General features: G+C 47.0%; 2 protein-coding genes across 2 annotated transcripts; one reads left to right on the top strand and one right to left on the bottom strand.

The window, feature by feature from the left end:
• Positions 1-298: 298 nt before the first annotated feature.
• Positions 299-999, bottom strand: LOC123139740 (receptor-like protein EIX2). The gene is made up of 2 exons (XM_044559466.1): positions 422-999; positions 299-303 (listed from the first exon to the last, which is right to left on the bottom strand). Exons 1-2 carry the CDS (start codon positions 984-986, stop codon positions 299-301), a joined length of 570 nt encoding a protein of 189 aa, XP_044415401.1. The 5' UTR covers positions 987-999.
• On the top strand, positions 999-4,731 carry LOC123139739 (LRR receptor-like serine/threonine-protein kinase EFR). The gene is made up of 4 exons (XM_044559465.1): positions 999-1,037; positions 1,132-1,242; positions 1,455-1,737; positions 2,408-4,731. Exons 1-4 carry the CDS (start codon positions 999-1,001, stop codon positions 3,502-3,504), a joined length of 1,530 nt encoding a protein of 509 aa, XP_044415400.1. The 3' UTR covers positions 3,505-4,731.
• Positions 4,732-21,810: the final 17,079 nt, after the last annotated feature.

Genomic DNA, 21,810 nt, shown 5'->3' with positions numbered 1-21,810 from the left:
TCGATCCTAAGTTGTTGCCGTCAAACCACATCATTGTCAAATTGCACAAATTTCCTAATTTACCTGGCATTAAACCCACAATATGATTGGAAGTTGATGACTTGAAGGGACGTCATGTTTGCCAAATCACTCGGAATGGGCCCTAGCCATCCCGAATAGGAGAGGTAAAACTCCTTAAGACATGTGAGATTCAAAAACAACGCATTCTTGAGTGAAGTATCGAAGTTATTCTCAGACATATCAAGGACTTTTAGATATGTGAGACTGGAACGTGATATACTAGTAGACATGGTATTGTTTAGACTACAATAGGGCAACAGAAGCACTTCAAGAGAAGGAAGAATGTTAACCCTCTGAAACAAATCCCTCTCAGAACTAAGATCCGCACCACTCATGTCAAGATGGCTCAGCAAAGAGAGACCTGGTGACCATGCAAGATCCATTGTTTGGAAATCGTTCCAACTGACATTAAGATAATGCAATTTTGAGAGATTGCCAAGTCGGGAAGGTATTGCCCCACTGAATCCGGCGAACGAGAGGTTGAGATACCTAAGGTTATTGAGGGAAGCCAAGAACACAGGGATGCTTGTACAGTTGAAGTAATTCCCGCTCAGATCAAGATACCTCAGGTTTTGTAAAGTAGCCAAAGTAGAGCTCATCTCGCCTACTGACAAGCTCAATGATCTGCTCATATTCGGGTAGTTGTATTCGTCCATGTCGATGTTGCGGAAGCTGAGCTTGATGAGATGGCCCATTCTGTTGCTGCACCGGACTCCCTTCCATTCGCAACAATCCTCACCCTGCCATGACGAGAGACGGTCAGCACGGTCTAGGAGGCTTGCCTTGAAGGACAGAAGCGCATATTGGTCGCTGCTGATGCGGGCTCCTGATACACTCGCTTGCCCATGGGAAGTGGACCCTGCTTGGAAGATCAATAGGCAAAGGAGCAGGGCAGTGCTTCGGACAAGGAGCGTAGGCTTAGTCATATTGGTCGGGAAATGGCAGATGGAAATGAGAATGGACAGAGCAGCTTCTCTGTATAATTCCACCACAACAGCAATATAGGATAGGAGTATTGGTCTTGCCGTGCATACTTTTCCTATACTCAATTAGCTAGTGCTGTTGCTGTAGTGGCTAGAATTTGCCATGACTCAGACAGCACGGCAGACAAGTTGGAGTGCCTTCTTAAAAGTCTTCTTTGATGACAAGTCATGCTCGCATTACCAAGTCACCATTCCTCAAGTTTGTTGATCGTAAAATAAAGAAAGAAATAAATTCTTTTTCTACATGCTGCCGCGCGTGATAAAGTGCCGTGAGTGCGTGATAAAGTCAGCACTAAGCCAAGTGGCAAGGTCTATTCTCCTTTTGACTTTTGATAAGGTGCCGTGCGTGAGAATATTTTTGCAGGTGTGGGCATGGTTTTCTTTTACGAAACTGCTGTGTGAACGACACAGCCTGCACGACAGCTACACTTTACTGATATGCATGGACGGACCGATATACGCTGTCGTTCACACATCATCGTGTGTATAGCAGCACTCTTTCTTTTAAACCCGTGCAAGCAAAGCAAGCTGAGCGTCCAGCATTCAGCATTCCAACTTCCAACTCAACTCACAGGCTTCACGGCTGACACACCTCACAGCCCGGCCGGCGGCGACAAAACCACGCAGGAGAGGCTGCCGTTCCGTGCGATCCGGCCGAGCAAAGGTGCCCTAGCTACCTCTCTCTTGGGCAAAGGTGTCTCCTCCTGATTACTCACTCAAGTACTGCTTCTTCCATGTGTGTTTTCCTGTGTATTTTCGGTTGGCTGTGTGCATCTTAGTTACGCAGAGGCCGGCTGTGTGCTCATTGTGTTATATATCCTCTTGATGCTTCATTTTGAGCCAATAAAATTCACCTTTTGTCGAAAAAAAGTATTGCTTCTTCCATCTTGTTTGCTGCCAAACACAAAAATCTCGCAGAAGGCAAAACTAATACTTTTCACATGGGTTCTACTTCTAATATTTTCCCTCGTCGGATCATGAAACCTATTAATATTGTTCATGAGAGCAAGCTCACAAAGCCTACTGGTATTGTTCATGACCTACACACTGGCGGAGCCAGGAAAAATCGATTAGGGGGCCAAATGCGTGATAATATTGATGAGAGGGGCCAAATGATGGTAATCTTAATAAAATTTCTTAAAATCTGAAGGAAAATAGGGGCATTATACTACACTTCCTGGGTCATGGGGGGAGCCATGGCTCCTGCCAGTCCCCCTAGCTCCACCACTGGACCTACCCATAAGTTTTTTTTCACTTTGAAAACAAGATGGGTACAGGCTTGTGTATCGATTGATGCACACAATGACCAATCTTGCAGTAAACATAGTACACACAATGTTTTATTCTTTATTCACTCTTTGCAGGTGATAGGGACTTAAGTCAAGCGACAAGGCTCGCCCCCACCTTTATGCTACTGTCGCTACTGCTGATTTCTTGTGGAGTCGGCAGCATCCGTTGTTCCTCGATGACCGTCTATGATAACATCACAGACATGATCTCGCTGCTAGATTTCAAGCGGGACATCACTAACGACTCAAGACAAGCCTTAAGATCTTGGCATGCCAACATCCCTCTTTGCAGTTGGGAGGGCGTCCACTGCAACTTGGGGCGAGTCACTAAGCCGCACCTCAGCGAACAAGGGTTGTTGGGCCAGATATCCCCATCCCTTGGCAACCTAACATTTCTTAGGACATTGGACCTGTCCAAAAATGGCTTCACCGGCGAGTTGCCTCCTCTCAACCGTCTCCACAGACTGGAATACCTTGACTTGGGACACAACTCACTGCAAGGGACCATTCCAGATACTCTCACAAACTGCTCCAAGCTACGGATCCTGGACCTATCTGCCAACTTACTAATGGGTGAAATTCCCCTTGCTATAGGTCGCCTATCCAATCTAAGGGAAGTATGGCTTTCCTCAAATAATCTCACCGGAACAATCCAACCAAGCCTAAAAAACAACAGTCAGCTTGAAGACATCGTGCTTACTGATAATAAGCTCACGGGAACCATTCCTGATGAGATGGGAATTTTCCCATCTCTTGTTTATTTAGGCCTTGGTGGAAATATGCTATCAGGTGGAATCCCAGAAACCTTGTACAAATACAATCAGTCTTCTCTCCAATATTTATACTTATATTCCAATATGCTAGGGAAAACACTGCCATCGAACTTTGGTGACACCTTCCCGGATCTTAAACATCTCTGTTTGGACAATAACAATTTTGAAGGTCATCTCCCTGCTTCACTAGGCAATATTTCAAGGCTAAGGCTGTTAAACTTGTCTTCCAACAATTTCATTGGTCAAGTTCCAGGTTCTTTTGGTAATCTTGCACTGTTAGAATACCTAATCCTTCAGCGAAACAACTTTTGGGGCTTCATGCCAATAGAGTTTGGCGACTTAAAGCAGCTCACCCATCTGGATACGTCTGATAATAATCTGCAAGGTGGTGTGCCATGACACAGAGTGTTTGTTGAAAATAACAGTTCCGTCTCACTTGGAGGCAACATGGACATCTTTTGGAGGAACACTGGATCTGCTCCCATGTCCCTCCATCTCTCGGAGAGAAGAAACACAGTATGTACTAGCTACCTGATTATTGGACTGCTCATTACAATGCTTGGTTTGTCACTCATATTGTTTGGCCTATTTTATGCTCACCAAGATGTCGAGCAAACCTATCATTCTTTTTTGGGGGTGTTGTGTGTAATTCATGGGGTTGGGACCTTCCAAACCTTCACTTCGGGAATAAATGATCAGGCTCTCAGTGCTCAAAATCAGCAAAACATGTTAAAAGGGCAGTTTCAAATAAACCATGCTGGCCGATTGCCAACCACTCCCATTGTATTGTTTGCAAGCTATGCTAGGCCACGTCTTGGTTTTGTCATGCTGACTTTTTTCTGATAATGAACTTATGGCAAAAAATTACAATGACTTGGACAGTCAAAGCAAATCAACAAGCGGAGGAAAAATTTATAATGACTTGGACAGTCAAGCCTCGGGACAAAAGCTCAATACCCAAAAGTCATTAAGTTTTTTTTGGCAAAGGCTGCCCAGACTTGGTTAGAGCAACAATGAAAGGTGTACTGGGGATAACAAATGAGTCATTGAATGAAAGATATCTCGGTTTACCATTGGATGTTGGACCTGAGAAGAATGGAACTTTTTCGTATATCAAAGAATGGATATGGAGGCGTGTACAAGGATGGATGGAGAAGATGCTACCAGGCAGGGGCAAAGAGGTCCTAATCCAGTCTATTGTGCAAGCCGTTTCTACATATTCCATGTCAATGTTCAAACTACCAAGGGGCCTGTGCGAGTGTATTACATCGATGATCCGGAAATTTTGGTGGGGCAGCAAAGGGGGTGAACGGAAAACGGCATGGGTATCTTGGGATTGCATGTGCATGCCGAAATACAGAGGAGGTCTAGGCTTCTGTGACATGGAGCTTTTCAACCTCTGGTTGCTAGCCAGGCGGTCATGGAGAATATTGCAAGATCAAGAATCACTGAGTTTGCGGACACTAAAGGCGGTTTACTTTCCTGCTACTGATTTTCTTGATGCGGAAGTGGGCACTCAAAACTGGTCTAGATGATTCAAAAATCAGTGGCGCTACCAAGACGATTTTATGTTACCATCACATAACATTTTGAGAAACTAAGTCTAAAAGCTAATAAATGCAACCATCTATGATACTCCCTCCGTTTCTAAATATAAGTCTTTGTAGAGATTCCACTATGGACCACATACGGATGTATATAGATGCATATGTGGTCCATAGTGGAATCTGTACAAAGACTTATATTTAGGAAGGGAGGGAGTACTTTGCACTACGAAGGTAACAATAAACTGGTATCATATGTATGACACTAGTCTAATTTACTCTTCATTATGACTAGCCTTAGACATAGGCTCCTCGCTGAAGGGACGTACCGTTCTGCTCCTTTTCCTATTCGTATTAGTTGTACTAGTGGGGTCTGTAATGAATGTTGGTTTCCGGTGAAAGAAATCGGAGAGAAAACTCGATGCAAGAGTTAGACTTGGCAAAGTCTACACCTATGGCAGCCAAAGCAGGGGATTCCTTCCTTGAATTAGCTCCTCTCCTGTATCTAATAGCTAGGTACTTCTTGTTTGGCAATGCTAGATAGCAATTGCCGGTTATATATCATAGCTTAGTAAAGCGAACTTGTTGTCTCCAGTGTAGCAATCTTATATGATATCGGCTGTTGGGGAGATGTGTACGTCATTATATTGTTTTGTAGACATGTTGCAAATGATAAGCCCGTGTTACCCGGTAAGATGGCAATGGCCAGGACAGCTACACTTTTCCCCCTTTTTCTCGAGCGTTGGGAAAATATTGTTTGTTCGAAAGGAAGACTTAGCTTATAAATATAGCGATCAAGTACGTCCTCGAGTATAGTAGCAGTCGCAAAGAAACGTCCACCTGCTCTTTCGTCACTATCTGATCTATAGGTTCTGGAAATTTACCACCATTTTGAAGAAAATAATCTCTTCTTAATTCCCGTCCACCTTGCACGCTATACTCGGGCTCGGATCATATCCTTGAACACTGCATGGATGGACACCAGCAGGCTTTGGCGTTTCGTCCCGTTAGAGAGAGGCTTCTTGGTCATGGGACGTCTCTACTCTTTTCCTTTTCGTTAGTTGGACTTAGCTATGGCCTGTAACGAACACTAGATTCTGGTAAATGAATTTGCGGAGGAAACTCTCTTTAAAAAAAAGAGCAACGTGGAGTCTTCCTTCTTTCTATGTATGTTGTTACCATTATTGTCAGCTTCGACACACAAGTAAGACCTGACATAGCCCGTATCTATGGATGCAAGACGCAAGAGATTCATTCAATTAGCTGGACTCCTCCGTTGACATTCATTGGTTGCACCCGTCAATGATGGAGTTTATGCCCCGCGCCTTTGTTGGAAGTCATAGATTTCTCAGACGTGCTCTTCAGGGTAAAACCCCAAGATCCGGCATTCAACACCCGGAACGGGCTATAGCAGTGCTTGGGCGTGTTCCCTTTCTGGAGGCGTTGCTTTCAAAGAACCTTGCATGTGGTTCATCTATTGTCTAGGGCATTGGTGGTGGTGTAGTTGTTTAGTTGTGTGTCCTTAGTTGCGTGACTCTTTTTTGTTTTTACCGTTTCTGTTTTATCTTCTCAATATCCCAACGACGCATAGCAGTCTCACTACAACAAAACAGACTTTAAGTAACACAATTATGTAACAGATTGAAAAATGTGTGACAAGGGAAATTACTGTAACACAACATTTTGTGTCGAACAACAGCAGTAACATATACTATATAAGGCCTCAAAATGTGTTACCGGGATATTGTAATAGTAACATGTAAATATGTGTTGGTCAAGTGTGTTACATAGATCTTGACGTGGTAACATATGAATATGTGTTACCGAAATGTGTTTACGTAGTTCAACAATGGTAGTAACACATAATCATGGTTGATACATAGTGTTACAAGCTCTATTATAGGGGGGACTAGAAAAACTAAAATCAACTGCATGCATAGATCACAAATACCTTGACACATAGGGCCCATGTGTCAACATGATAATACGTTCTTGTTTTGGTAAATAGTGTTTTCATTCTTTGGTAATATGATATGAAAAAGAATACAGTTTGGTTGGTAAATACCAAACTATTTTCGGTCTGGTTGCAGTGAATATAATATTAACTATATTTTTACATGAATTTTAGGATAACACAACAACCATAAATGTGAAATGCAGTGAATATAATATTAAGTATTTGATGTGAATACTCACAAAGGAGTAGAAGACCAACATCGAACGAGAGCTTAAATTTGAAAATAGTTTTAAGAACCGGACCGGTGGTTCGAGTGGAGAGAAGGGAATTAAGGCCTCGTTCGGTTAAGGTGCGTCGGTCCTATAGGTCTTTAGCATGACAAATTCCCGACTGTCTACTACAACAAGTTGTGACCGACTCCGGCGAGGGAGGAGCGACGATAGCGGCACGCCTTGGGCTCGCTTTAGTGCTTGTAATCATCGCTAGGTGGTCTATGAATCTAGGTGTAATTTTTATTATTTCTAGTGTCCGTTGTACTGCCATGATTGAAGTTGCATAGATTTGATAGTTTCTCGTGAAAAAAAGATCAAGGGGAGCCACGCTTTCACAGAGAGAGAGATAAGGGCAAAAGCGAGAAGGAAGGGAATGTCACGCGACCAAGGCTACTTTGCTACTGTCTTTCTTGAACACCTCAACCTCTGCTGCTCTTCTTTGAGCGCCTCTGCTGTAGTGCGTCCCCATGGCTCCTCTGCTGTAGTGCGTCCCCATGGCTCCTCTACTACTGGCCATTGCATCAGCAGTTCAAATGCATATCATCAATAGTTAGGCACCCGATCTGAGCGGCAAGATGGCTAGCAACCAGCTGCAAGTGTAAGCAACAGGCACAACAGCTAGCACCTAGCTGCAAGTGCAAGCAACAGAAGTAACACGTGCAATTGTTGGTTCACAACAACAAAGAAAATATTGAATCAGGTTTTGACAGCAAACAAGCATCCCACATAAATTAAAACGCCAATTTCAAACAGACTTAAACTAAGTTTACAAGATGGTAAATCTGACATAATACTTCTTCGACAAAAGTGTATCTATTTCCAATGACAATATGTCGTACATAAAGCTTAACTTTAGTAACAATTTTCTGAATTTTTCCAAGCTTGATGTTTGAAGAGCAAAAACTATGCAAACATATAAAAGCCCGCTAAAAGAACACATTGCTTCATCCAGCAGTTTAGAACAATCCTTGTAATCTTGACTTGCAATTTTTTCTGAAAAAGAAGATTCACTGAAGCGCATGAGAAAAAGTTCATAAAAAATAAAAAAGAGTCAAGTTCAATTCAATGCATATAGGGATCCACAATGGCAGCATCTATGGAAAATAGGACGAGAAACTGAAAAGCAATAAAGAAAAAGAAAAATTGGGTTTATATGTTGAGTGAAAGACCTCATTCCTTCGAATTTTTTGAAGGGTGTAAGCTCAGCCAACGATCTGCAAGAACATACAATGGTTATTAATGTCCTGCAAACTCAGCTTTGATTTTAGCTAAAACTACAATGTATATATAATCAAGAAAATGTTGCTTGAACAGAGAAATACCTTTATATGATGTACCATCACCGTTCCTCATCGATCAAAGAATTATCATTAGCATCCACAATTGTTCCCTCAATATCAGGCCTTACCCAATGTTGATCTTTCCTTTTCGCTTTAAACATATCCGTGAGGTGAGAAACATGGAATGGCTCAGCTTCTACGTCTCGTGTGCATTCATCATTTCCAGTGTCACATCTATCTCTAGGTAGTTTATTCTGCATCACCACTGACCAACCTGGGTTCAATTCGTCTTCTAGGTAAAACACTTGATCGGCTTGGTTAGGCAAAATAAAAGGCTCATGCTCAATCTTGTATCCTTTGTGCATCAAACGTGAGAAGTTAACAAGTGTGTAGCCATACACTACTAGAAAAACCCCTACTAATGGCGCACCTAGTATGGCCATTAATGGCGCATCTGTGGTGCGCCATTAATAGCACGCCATTAGTAATTTTTACTAATGGCGCACCACCTGGTGCGCCATTAGTATCTGGTATACTAATGGCGCACCGCGGGTGCGCCATTAGTATAGGCCAGGGTGCGCCATTAGTATGCCTCCCAGGGGCCATGTATATCCAGGTGCTTTGGCATACTAATGGCGCACCACCACTGGATGCGCCATTAGTAACCGCGGCATACTAATGGCGCACTACCCAGTGATGCGCCATTAGTATGCACTGTCATACTAATGGCGCACTGTCATGTGATGCGCCATTAGTATGAATATTAGGTTTTTTTTGTTTTTTATTTTCTGTTTTTTGCACAGGTTACAAAATGTATAATTTGACAAAATATAGACAGCACACATCAACAACAGATTCATCGAATACAATAGAAGATTAGTCTTTGAATACAATTCATCATATTAGTCTCCGAATACAATTCATCATATTAGTCTCCGAATTGAAAAGACCGAACAAAGATAGAACATTATATTACAAGTCTCGAGACCGCGAGTAGCGAGTTTGTCTTCACATTACAAGTCGATATCGATCATCTAAACTACCATCACATAGAAGAGAGCTGCGGTCATCACGATGAGCATCATCACGATGAAACTCGTCTTCATCCGGTTCCTCCAACGCTCCCTCCCCTCTCCCGCTAGATAGCGGGCGTATCTAGATTCGGCCTCGGCCCTAGTGGTGTACCCTTTGTAACTGTTACCGCTGAATCGGTGAACCTGTCTCCGACACTCCTCCCAGTCATCGTAGACTCCGGGAACCTTACCCTTGTACACGACATACGTCGGCATCGCTATGCACTAGCCAAACGAAACGTTAGTACCAATTCACAGACAATACATAAGCAATATATAAGTATGCAACAGAACGATCGGAAGAGAAAAGCAAGACATTAATAGCATCGATTACATCTAAGTTGAACGACTCTCGAAACCAAAGAGACATACTACAAGTTCATTAAAGTTTAATTACAACATGAGCCAATCGATGTTTCAGAACTAGACACAGCATCACTGCTTTCGACTCGACTCAAGGGACCGGAGCGTGGATGAAGCCGCCGTCTATCGTGGGAGTCATGAAATAACGGTCGTTGTCAGCCTGCATTTGTAGCATTGTGTCGATGTCACTGTTGGACGGTTGATTGTTGAGGTAGAACTGCCCCGAGGTACGAAGGACATCTTGATGGATGATTTCCGCAAACTCCGACTGGATGCGAAAGAATTCTTGTCGGAGGTCCGCGTCCTGGATTGCCGACACGCTCTTTGCCCAATCTTTGAGTTTACTCGGTAGCAGAAGTTGATGATGGTCCCGTACGATCGCCCGCATGTGATGGATGGCGTAGTAGGCACCCTTCTGACCGCCAGGCGGCTGCTTGACGCAGCAGAACGTCGTATTGTGGGAGAACACGTGCTTGCCGTACTTACGAATAGGCCTGGTGAAGGTGCCTCCAGATTTGGCGTAGCCGGGGAGAACATCATCAAGAACCTTCTTGACATTTGTGTAGTCTACGTTCGACTGACGGTCCGGGTCGAAATACGTGGCCATGGAATATTTGGGGCTTAGGAGGATGAGCGTGCAACGTGTGTCACTGCAGAAAACACGGAATGTTAAAAGAAAAACGATCGAAATGTAAGAATTCATATGTTACGGGCCGGTTGAGGGGAGGACTTACTCGGGAAAGTAAGGCACGAGGAAGTTATCCTTATCTTGGTTTGCCAGAATGACGCCTTCGAGGTAAGAACTCGCGACTTGCCGGTCCCCAGCGCTGCCCAAGATCTTGGCACGCATGTAGAAGGGGTCGACTATCACGATGTCCGGGGTCTTGTCGCGAATGATCCGCATCTCCATACTCAGCGAAAATAGCCGAACGAAGGTGTAGTGCAGCGGATGAAGGTTCAACATAGCGTGGATGTCATCAAAACGCAGGACGATCGTACGCCCGATGGAGTTATCCACAAAGCCCTTGCCCTCTGGCACCTTGGCCGCGAAAACCGGGTATGCCACATCCTTCTCTCTGAGACGCCGCTTCTCCAAAGCAAGAACACTGTCATGCAGACTCCGCATAGCACCGGTTGCAGCATTGAGCATATTTGTCGGTAGCATCGCCCTACCCGCCACATGCACCCTCCTCGAGATATCCTGCGGTGAAGGTGGCCCGTCCTGAGCACGGATCGTACTCGGTGCCGGCTGGCTCGCACCCTTCTTAGTCTTTCTTTTGCGTGCCTTCTTCTTCTCCTGTAATGGGACCGAGTTCTGCTCACAGACCGCCTTCTTGAGTGTGTTGGGGCTGATAATATTTCGCACCTCGCCTATCTGAGGCTCGGTGAAGTCGGCAGCTGGAGGCGTCTCCTGAGAGCTGAACGCCAGACGGCGCCTGTTGCAACTTGGCTTCTCCGCGGTACCAGCTAGATCGCACACGTCTTTTGTTGGGTTTGGTTCTTGAGAAGGAGGCCCCATGAAGTCGCCATCGTACCCATGATCGGCAAAGTACTGATCGACGTTGCCAAATGTATCATCGTCGTCGTCGTCGTCGTTCTGATCCTGTGCCATATGCATGTTTGGATCCAGTGGCATAGGGATGTCCGGCACCGTTACGGCGGTCTTGCCATGGGGCCGACTTGGCGCCGGCACGACTGGCGGTGTTGTCTTTGGGGTGGTGTCCCCCGCCCCCAAACGAATCTGGCTCTTCGGCCAAAGCAGGGGCCAGCTCAGGCAGGCGCTGAGGGTCATCACGTCTTCATCGTCGGCCCCGACGGGTCGAATCGGAGGTAACAAGTCGTCGCAGCCTGGCAGCACCCGAACCAGTTGAACCCTAAACAAGTTGGGTGGCATCTGGGTACCGTGGAACAAGGGGTTGCCCGGTTGAACGATTTTGCCCTTGGCGACATCGACCAACTCGTTGTTCACGAAGTGGAGGAGAGTGCACGGAACGTCGGCGGCGCCCTGCGAAAACATGTAGGGCGTCAGGGATGCCCAGTCAAAGGCAAGGAGATGAAGTCCTCGGCCGAGAGAGGCTTAATTAGTTACCGTGATGATGGCGTCGAGCTCGGCTAATGTCGACGCACCGCCAACGGCGGGCGTGCAGTTGACGGAGGGGCCGCTTGCTGAAGAGGTGCCGGCCGGCGTACACCCGGGTGCATTAAGCTCCCGTGCCGGCGTCGGAGACACCAATGCCGCCTCCGCCGGAGGCACCAATGGCCCCGCCATCGCATTATGCGAGTTGCTGGCCGTGAAGCTAGGAATCGGGGGCGGCCCCTGTTGGCCGCCCGCAATCCACGCACTCAACCCCGAGATCAAGGTAGGCACAAGGGCGGTGATCGTCGCTCCGAGTCGTTGTTCCACTTGCTCTTGGACAATCTCCGGAATCCGCGCCACCTGTGCCTTGAGTTCTTGAACCTCTCGCGCCTGGCTTTCCGAGCTGGTCTTTTTCTCCTTCCGCACACCAGCGGTATAGTATGACCCCCATTTTGTCGACAAGCCTTTGCCGGCCACACGACCAGCTGACGTCGGCTTACTGAGCTTATCCTTGTTCTTCATTACATTCAACGCCCTATTTAGAGTGGTGTCCCAAGGGTTGCTCTTAGTCGACCCCGCGCTACTGCTTTCAGTCGCCTGCGGAAGGAATGTGAACCATTTAGAAATTTGGCTTCATTAATTAGAATGCAACCATATGGAGCTAATTACGCGGGGGTGTATTCCTTACCAGAACAAGCTCAAGCTGCCTGGTCTTCGGATCCGTGGTAAGCTCCTTTGTTTTCGGGTCCTTCTTGTACCGGGCCCTGACAAAGTTCCTGGTCTGCTTGTTACCGCTGTATTTCTCGAAGAGGGGCGGTAGGCCTTGCTCGGCACGGTCCGCCTCCTCCTTGTCCCATATAGGCTCCGCCACTCTGTAACCGCCGGGACCGAGTGTGTGTTCCCCTATGTTCAGCTCCCGCATTTGTTTCCCCCACTCACTTGATTGGGAGCTTGCGGTGCTCGAGCAATTGATCTTGAAGTCGTTGTAGTCATCTTCGGTGATCGAAGGATTTTTCTCCTTGATCTTCTGATAACTCTCACCTTTCTCGATCATTTTCTTCACATTGCTTTTCCAAGTAGACAGGGCCTTGCTCATCTTCGTGAGGGCAGCATTGTTCACTTTATTCCCTTTGAGGCTTGTGTTTGCAAATTCAGCGGGGAACTTGTATCGTTCGTGCAGCTTCGTGAAGAGGAGGTGGCGCAAATTCCCTCGGTCAGGATGCCTCAGGTTCTCGGTGTTGATCGAGACGGTGCTCCGGACAATGCACCCGAGCTGAAGCGAGTACCCCTTGACTATTCGTTCGGGCGCCGTTGGATTCCCGTTGGAGTCCACTTCAGTAACTTCCTCCTTGAGGGTGAGGAGCACGATCGGGCGCCGGTCCTTCCGTTGCCTCTTCGGTTGGCTGCCATCTGTGCGGGCGCCGCCATCATCAGTGGTGGCATCCTCGGCGGCACCATCAGTGGTGGCATCAGTGTGGTCATCCTCGGCGGCACCATCAGTGGTCTCAGGATCGGTGGGGAAGGCGGCGGCCTCATACAAGTGAGGTTGTTCCTCCATCTCCTGGGACAGCTCCCAGAATGCCTTGCCGCCCGAACCCCCGGCCTCATCGTTGTGGGCCATGTTTCTCTCTAAATAGAAACAAAGTTTGGTCAAAAAGTTGGTTATTGTCAAGGAACAAGATCTCTAAGTTGACCAAATAACCTAATTCTCGAGGAATGTCGCCAAAAAGTTGGTTATTGTCAAGGAACAATTGAGAGATGTTTGTGATATTGCCTAGGTGTTTTGGGATAGAACCTGTTAGTGTGTTGTTGCTAAGGTCCAAGTCCACGTTCTCAGGGTAACCTAGTTCTTGAGGGGTGTGTCTAGAAAGTTCACTCTTCTTTTTAGAAGACAAGCGTCTGAAATGGTATTGCCTTTCCTTAATTTGTACTATTTTTTCATTGTGTTGAATACTTATGTGGGTGAGTGTATCTGTAATTACTTTTTACTACACCGCAGGGTGTTCAAACACGCGGAGAGGATAAACGCTAGCAGGCTGATCATTGCATATCATTCATAACCATGAATGAAGGCTCAATGGACCAAGGAAAGAAAACCTACACAAACACAAGGATGACTATTGGAGACACTCAGGCCTGCTGCTTTGTGTTGATTGTTCAGAAGCTAGGGAATGTCCATTATATATAGATGCAGAGAAGCTTCGGCCGTGGTGAAGGTCAACCCCTATATTTTAATTGGAGGGCCAAGAGATAAGCTAAGCTGCAAATTATGAATCTGCGTCGAAAATTGCACCACATTCAGCATAGGGCAGGAGACGCCTACCCTAATGAATATGTTATTCTCACAGCTCATCACTTGCTGAACTTGTAAATCATTTCCGTGAAAACAATCAAACGGTTTTCAGCGACAAGTGATACAAGGAACTAAACTGGGTTTCAGCTCTACATGGGCCAGAGTGGACTTGAGCAAATGTGTGTATGTGATGTGCCCCAACAGGGTAAACTTATTAAGATATACTCCAATCTTCATCAAGTTGCAGTTTTGAAACGTTGGCAGTTTTTCTAGCTGATGAAAGGAAACGATTTCCTTCCTGGACCATCGAGTCATGCACACGTTGGGTTAATGCGCAGTCGAACTCCGATGAAGAAAAATAGAAAGTATATGGCATAAAGGGGTCTAGACTTGTGCAATTTTGACATTTAGGGTTACCCAAATGCATGTGTTATGACTTCTGAAGCCAGACAGAAACTCCGATTATTTTTGGTTCTGTACATGATGCAAAATGGATGGATGGATGAATATAATGAAGCAAGTAATTGTCCTGCCTTGGAAATTAAGCTGGTGCCTACAGGTATATGTATGTATTGTTCGGTTGGTCCTGAAAAACAAAAGCTATCTAGCTAGTATGCAATGCAAATTAAGCTGCAGATAGCTTATTGTCTCCTCTCACTATCTCTCTATCACACATGGCAAGCAAGGGTGTCTGAGTGTGTGAATAAAATACTAAACTAATCCAACCACTAAAGCAAATTAATTTTTATTTCGGTTGAGAATCGGGCACCTTCTAGGTCAAGAAAATTGGGCATGACCTTTGCTAATTTTCTTGACCTAGGAGTGCCCCATTTCTCAACCGAAACGGAAATTAATCAACGTTTCAGGAGAAAGGGGTTATTTTAGAAGATCACAAGTAGCAGCAGCATCACTTGACAAAATCACAACTAGCAGCAACAACTCGCAGATAGCAGCAGCAGCATCACTTGACAAGTAGTACAGCAGCCGCGTGGGCTGGATTAGCAAGAAAGCTGATGTACAAAACCTCAAAACAATGCAAAGTGCTGTGGGCTAAAAAACAATTACAGTAGACTAAAAAACAGGAATCATTATCTTCTATATGAAGCTGCTGATGATGCAACTTTAGTCTTCACTAGATAGAAATACTGTTGGCTGTTAGTACGACAGTGCAAGATTAATTCAGTAATAGGTGTTGTTGTGTTCTCTGTGATTGTGTTGTTGTTAGCAAGAAACTGCAATTGCTTTACTGTGAGCCCTAATTGTGTTGTTGTGTTCTCTGTTGTTGGTGAAATAGGTGTTGTATCCACAACTTAACTGTAATTGGGCCCCTGGACATCGAACAAACATAGAGCAAGCAAGACTGAATGTTCCAGACTATGAACCAGTGTGATGCACACAAGAATCAAACTGGAGTGTACAACAAAAAGAAACCACCTTGGCTGCTCCTAAACGCAGATCTCATGTTCCATAGTTTGAGACAGCATATTCCACAAGTTATAATCACTCAAGAAACGTCAACCGCTGATGCAAATTTAGCACCGAAGCATGCAACCCTCAAACATTACTACTACTACATGTACCAGGGCCAAAATCAAATTGCAATGCTTGTTTAGAGAATTTTCAGAGAGAAAATACAGGTACACCAAGCCACCAAGAGCTGCCATTTCTAAATTTAATTGCAACAATATCTTACACTAATAATTACAGTGTAAAAACCATGGAAATACACAGTAATTCCACTAAAAATGCCACTTGCAAATACAGAGCAAAAATCCACTAGAAGTACACTGTAAACCCACTAACATTTACAGTGTAAATTCCACTAACAATTACAGTGTAAATTTCACTGAAAATGCACAGTAATTACACTAAAAGTACAAGGGGGAGAGGGGGAGAGGAGGAGGGGGAGCTCAAGGGGGCCGGGGAGTGGGGCGCGGGGAGGATGCCGGGGAGTGGGGCGCGGGGAGGATGTCGGGGACGAGGTCTGGGTGGTGGTGGTCCTCCTCCTGCTGCGAGAAGCAGCCGCGCTTGAGGTCGGGGCGGAGGTAGTAGATCCACCAAGGCAGCAGCTCTTGCCGCAGCGGTTCAGCCCGACGAGTCTGGGGAGTAAGCTCCAGCAGCCGACGCCGTGGCGGTTGATGCGCAGCCGACGACAAGGGCGGCGGGGCGGCGGCGTTGGGAGAGGAGAGGGTGGCGTCGCGGGAGGCGGGGCGACGGACGGTGTCAGGACGGTGCGACGGCGGCGAGGCTTTCTGGGCTCTGGGGGAGAGGAGAGGGCGAGGGAGGGAGAGGGCGAGGGCGAGGGAAGGCGGGGAGAGGGCGAGGGAGAGGGAAGGCGAGGAGAGGGCGAGGGAGGGAGAGGGCGAGGGCAAGGGCGAGCAGTGGGTCAGGGCAGCGGCGGCAGCGGCGGTGGATCGAGAGGGAGAGGGAACTGGCGAGGGGGAGAGGGAAGGGGGAGAGGGAAGGGGGTATCGGGCACAATACTAATGGCGCACCTCACCGTGGTGCGCCATTAGTATTTTTTTATTTCAACTCGAGCCAACAGGTTATGTACCACCAGAACTGATCCACATCAAGTCCCCTCTACTAGCTCGACTGGTCAACAGCTAGTTCTCACACTAGGAGGTCCTGGGTTCGACTCCCAGGCTCCACAAATTTTTTTAGCATTTAAAAAGCTGTTTGATACTTATTTGTGTTTAAATATGTTCAAACTTGTTTAAATAATAACAGTAATATTTTTTATAAGACAGTAGCATTTAAAAAGCTGTTTGATACTTATTTTTTTATAAGACGGTGCGCGGGGTGCGGGGGGTCGGCGGCGGCGGTTGAGTAGGGGAATCGAGGGTGCGGGGGGTCGGCGGCGGCGGCCGGTGGACTGGGGGGTGCTCGGCGGCGAGGGGGACCGGATCTGGCGAGGTGGGATAGCGATCGAGATGGAGGGGGATCGAGATCGAGTGTCCATGAAATTTAAAAATATTCATGATAGTTCAAAAAGTACCCATGAAATACAATCGAGAAATGAAGGCTACGATTTAAATACAATCGATCTTAGCTAGCTATCTGTTCACAATCTTCTTGCCCTTCTTTTTCGCAAATGGAGTTCTTCTGTGGAACGGACGTCCTTTAGGTAGGGTGGTCCTGCTTCTTCTTGTGGTGTATGCTGCTACTTCATCATCGTCGTCATGTTCGATCCTCGGGTCGCCGTACTTGTCGAAGTCTTGCTCATTGGCTACTCCATCCATTCCGATGATCTTCCTTTTGCCTCTCCTCACGACAACACGACTGGGCTTTGGCGGGTCGGTAATGAAGAAGCATTGGTCCACTTGGGAAGCCAGTACCCATGGCTCATTTTTCGCGGTGACGTTTGCGCCCGCGGTCTTGGATTTGGCTTCGGGTATAACCATGGTGGTGAAATACCGGTCTTCTTTTATGACGTTCTTGGCCCATCTGACACGGAACATCGGGACCTTCTCTCCAGCGTAGCTCAGCTCCCAGATCTCCTCGATCCTTCCGTAGTATCTGTCCTTGTCGTTACCGGTGTAGGATTCCATCGTTACCCCGGAGTTCTGATAACCATCGCTCTTCATGTCCTTGGCCTCGGTGTAGAATGTGTAGCCGTTGATATCGTACGCCTCATAGGTCATCAGGTTGTGCTCGGCGCCCTGTGACAAGGCGAATATGAGTTGTTCTTCCGCGGAAGAATCCTCATGTAAAGGGTACGACAGAAGCTTCTGCTTGAACCAACGCGTGAAACATGAGTTGTGCTCTTTGAGTATATCTCCGTCCGTCCTCTGTTGGCCTCGGTCATTGTACGTCTTCTTAATAAAGGTTTTGTGCTCTACCACCCAAGGATCGACCACGTCTATGTGTTGTAGCGCGACTAGGTTTGCTCTTTCAAAGTCGGCGAGTCGACCCTCGAAGTCGACATGCATTTCGCGGCGACCCTCACGGTGACCCCATCCAGCGAGCCTGCCGAGGTGCCTGTTGACGGGCAGACCAACGGGGTTCTCGATGCCTAGATAATTCGTGCAGTAGGAGATGCACTCTTCGGTCAGAAAGCCCCTGGCTATGCTTCCTTCTGGACGTGACATGTTGCGAACGTATCCTTTGATGACACCATTCATCCTTTCGAACGGCATCATGCTGTGCAGGAACGTCGGCCCGAGTTGGATGATATCCTCCACTATATGGACCAGCAGATGCACCATAACGTCGAAGAATGCGGGCGGGAAGTACATCTCAAGCTCGCATAGTATCACCACGATCTCTTCCTGTAGCCTTCTGAGTTGCCTCACGCCAATCGACTTCCGAGAGATGACGTCGAAGAAGTTGCATAGGCCAAATAGCGTTTCACGGACGTGCGCGTCCATGATCCCACGGATTGCAACTGGAAGTATCTGCGTCATCAGCACGTGACAGTCGTGAGACTTCATCCCGCTGAACTTCTGCTTCGCTGGGTCTAGGTATCTGCTTATCTTCCCCGCGTAACCGTAAGGAAGTTTTACTCCTAGGAGGCAGGTGAAAAACTGCTCGATCTCCTCCTGACTTAGAGTGAAGCACGCGGGAGGGTAGTCATTTCCGGTCTTCTTGGCCTTTTTGCCTTTGCGACGACTTTCTGTGTCCTGCTTCGCCTCATCATCATCATCATCATCATCATCATCATCATCATCATCATCATCATCATCATATATAGCGTGAAGCTCCTGCCTGATGCCCATTGATTTCAAGTCTGCCCTTGCTTTCGGCCCATCTTTGGTCCTCTCTGGCATGTTGAGCAGGGTACCAAGCAGACTCTCGCACACGTTCTTCGTGATATGCATGACATCAAGGCTGTGAGGCACACGGTGGATCTTCCAGTACGGCAAGTCCCAGAAAACAGACCTCGTTTTCCATACCTTCAGCAGCGGCTCTGGCGCCTTTCGCTTCTTTCCCGGCTCTGGCGCCTTTTGCTTCTTTCCCGGCAGTGGGCAGTCTTTCCAATTTTTCAACAGCTTGTCTATTTCCTCGCCGCTCCTCGTACACGGGCGTTTTCGGGGTTCGGTTTCACCATCGAACAGATCCTTGCGTTTCCTCCACGGGTCATCGTCGCGAAGCCACCTTCGATGTCCCATGAACACGGTTTTCGAAGACCCGGGATCTCTATCTAGCTGGCGATACGTTGTGTCATCCATGCACCTTACGCATCCAGAAAATCCGTGGACTACCTGCCCCGCAAGATATCCGTAACCGAGATAGTCGTGCACCGTCGTGAGCAGTGCGGCTCTCATAGGGAAATATTCTTTCTCTGCGGCGTCCCACGTATTGGCTGGCGTTTTCCACAGCGTGTCAAGCTCCTCTTTCAGCAGCCCCAGATACAGATTGATGTCGTTCCCTGGTTGTTTCGGCCCTTCAATTAGCATACTCATGTGAATGTACTTCCTCTTCATGCACAACCAGGGGGGAAGGTTGTACATCCACACAAACACAGGCCAGGTGCTATGTGTGCTTCTCTGGCTGCCAAACGGATTGACTCCATCGGTGCTCGCGCCCAGCACGATGTTCCTTGGATCGTTCCCAAATTCTGGGTATTCGAAGTTCAACGCTTGCCACTGGCTCGCATCCTTAGGGTGACTCAGCATCTTGTCTTTTTTATCTATCTCCGGATCATTTGCGTCATCTTCTCGCTTCTTCTCCTCCCTATCCGCGTGCCAACGCAGGAGCTTTGCTACCTTAGGATCCGCGAAATACCGCTGCAGACGAGGAGTGATCGGAAAGTACCACACCACTTTTCGAGGAGCTTTCTTCCTCTTCTTGTATCGAGTGACACCGCACACCGGACATATGGTAGACTCCGCGTGCTCGTCCCGATAAATGATGCAATTGTTCATGCACACATGGTATTTCACGTGCGGTAAATCCAGAGGACACACGATTTTCTTCGCCTCCTCCAAACTGGTCGGGCACTTGTTCCCCTTGGGAAGACGTTCGTGCCAGAATGACATGTTCTCGTCGAAGCATGCGTCGGTCATTTTGTGTTTTACCTTCATCTCCAGAGCCATGAGCGTTACTTTCAGGCGGGTATCCTCGGGCCTGCATCCTTCATACAATGGAGTAACCGCGTCTAACTCAAGTTGATCCATCTTGGCTTTCTCTCGGGCGGCAGCTCTTGCGTTATCCGTCTGCTTGAGAAGCAGCTCTTGAATATGAGGGTCCTGCACCCAGCCCATCGATGGTCCAGCGTCGTCTGCTCCGCCGGCATCATCATCATGTCCTGCATCTTCTACATGATGACTGTGTACAGCATCACCGTCGTGATCATCTCCTGGGGATTCTTCGTCTTCTCGCCCCCCCCCGAGCCGCGGTGGTTGTCTTGCTGCCCTTCCTCATTTCTTGCCCGGCCCCCATGGACGACTTCGTAGTCATCTTCATCACCTTGCCACCGATAGCCATCCATGAAACCACGCAAGAGCAGGTGGTCCCGCACCTGCCCGGAATCCGGGTCCGCAATAAGGCTATTCAGCTTGCATCTTCGACACGGACATCTTATCTCCGTCTCGTTCTTTTGAAGCATCTCGGCCTTCGCGGACCTCAAAAACCTATTCACGATGCCTTCGGTCATCGTGCGGACCATGGTCGCCTGCGGGGTAGAGCAAAACGATATTTTAGAACCAAGAAAAAATTTGGCATGACTTTCCCTAAAAATAGGACCAAAAAGAATGCTTAATGCCAAAATTCTCGCCGAAACGGAAATGAATCAACATTCCGGCAAAATATTGGCAACTATCGCATTTCAAATACCGGTACACCTCCAAACACAAACACATATGCAACACCACAAACATATGCAACACCACGAACATACATAGATCTAGCTAGGCCATAAAAAGTGCATGTGCACATTGTTGTAGGGAGAACAACATAAATATAGCTTCCCCCCTTACTTACCTAGCAAAACAAGGTAACTTAACCACTTAATTTGAATGAATCTATGGTGGAAATGAGGTGAAAAAGAGGAGGCACCCGAGACAAGGAGGAGGCGGTGGAGAGAATGAAGTGGGGAGAAAGTGAGTGTGGGAGGAGAGGCTGTCCAAAATATCTTGTTGCTGCCCACTTACTAATGGCGCACCAGCAACAAATGCGCCATTAGTAATCCAGGTTACTAATGGCGCACCCCCTGATGGTGCGCCATTAGTAGTTTTGCAAAAAAAAACACACTAATGGCGCACTCTGCCACGGTGCGCCATTACTAGTTTGAACTAGTAATGGCGCACCGCGTGCGAGTGCGCCATTAGTACTTTTGCAAAAAAAGGAATAAAAACAATAATAAAAAAATAACATTAGTGGCGCACCTTCTGGCTGGTGCGCAATTACTAGTTACAACTCAAGTGCGCCATTAGTATGTTTGGACAGGCGCACTAGTTCAAAAAAAAATTGGTACTAATGGCGCACCGTGGGCAGGATGCGCCATTAGTAGTTTCAACACTAATGGCGCATCAGAAGGTGGTGCGCCATTAGTATATACTAATGGCGTACCACATGTCTGGTGCACCATTAGTGTCAATTCCATCTATAGCCCTTTTCCTAGTAGTGATACTTGTCCTTCTCAATTCCTTTTTCAGAAATATCAACCCATTCACACTTAAATAAATCCACCGAAAATTGTCCAGAGTAGTTCAACTGAATAATATCAATTATCCTGCCATAGTAAGTCACATCACCTAAAACAGGGGTCGCATCACCTGGTGCAGCATATGTAGATGTTTTGGCATGTACCACCACTCCACTATTTTGACTCACCCTGTCTAACCGTTTAGGCCTAAACCGATATCCTCTGGAGTTGTAAGCGCGGTACCTTCTTGCTGCATCT

This window comes from Triticum aestivum, chromosome 6B (assembly GCF_018294505.1).
Source record: "Triticum aestivum cultivar Chinese Spring chromosome 6B, IWGSC CS RefSeq v2.1, whole genome shotgun sequence".
NCBI lineage: Eukaryota > Viridiplantae > Streptophyta > Magnoliopsida > Poales > Poaceae > Triticum > Triticum aestivum.
Note: the sequence above shows the minus strand (reverse complement) of the source record. Positions and strands in the feature narration are given on the sequence as shown.

Bases quoted from the DNA above. Each gene is read 5' to 3' on its own strand.
- LOC123139740 (XM_044559466.1), bottom strand. From the start codon at position 986: ATGACTAAGCCTACGCTCCTTGTCCGAAGCACTGCCCTGCTCCTTTGC.
- LOC123139739 (XM_044559465.1), top strand. From the start codon at position 999: ATGGCAGATGGAAATGAGAATGGACAGAGCAGCTTCTCT. The intron at 1,038-1,131 runs GTATAATTCCAC...CTGTTGCTGTAG, and splicing joins ATGGACAGAGCAGCTTCTCT to TGGCTAGAATTTGCCATGAC. The intron at 1,243-1,454 runs GTTTGTTGATCG...TGAACGACACAG, and splicing joins ACCAAGTCACCATTCCTCAA to CCTGCACGACAGCTACACTT.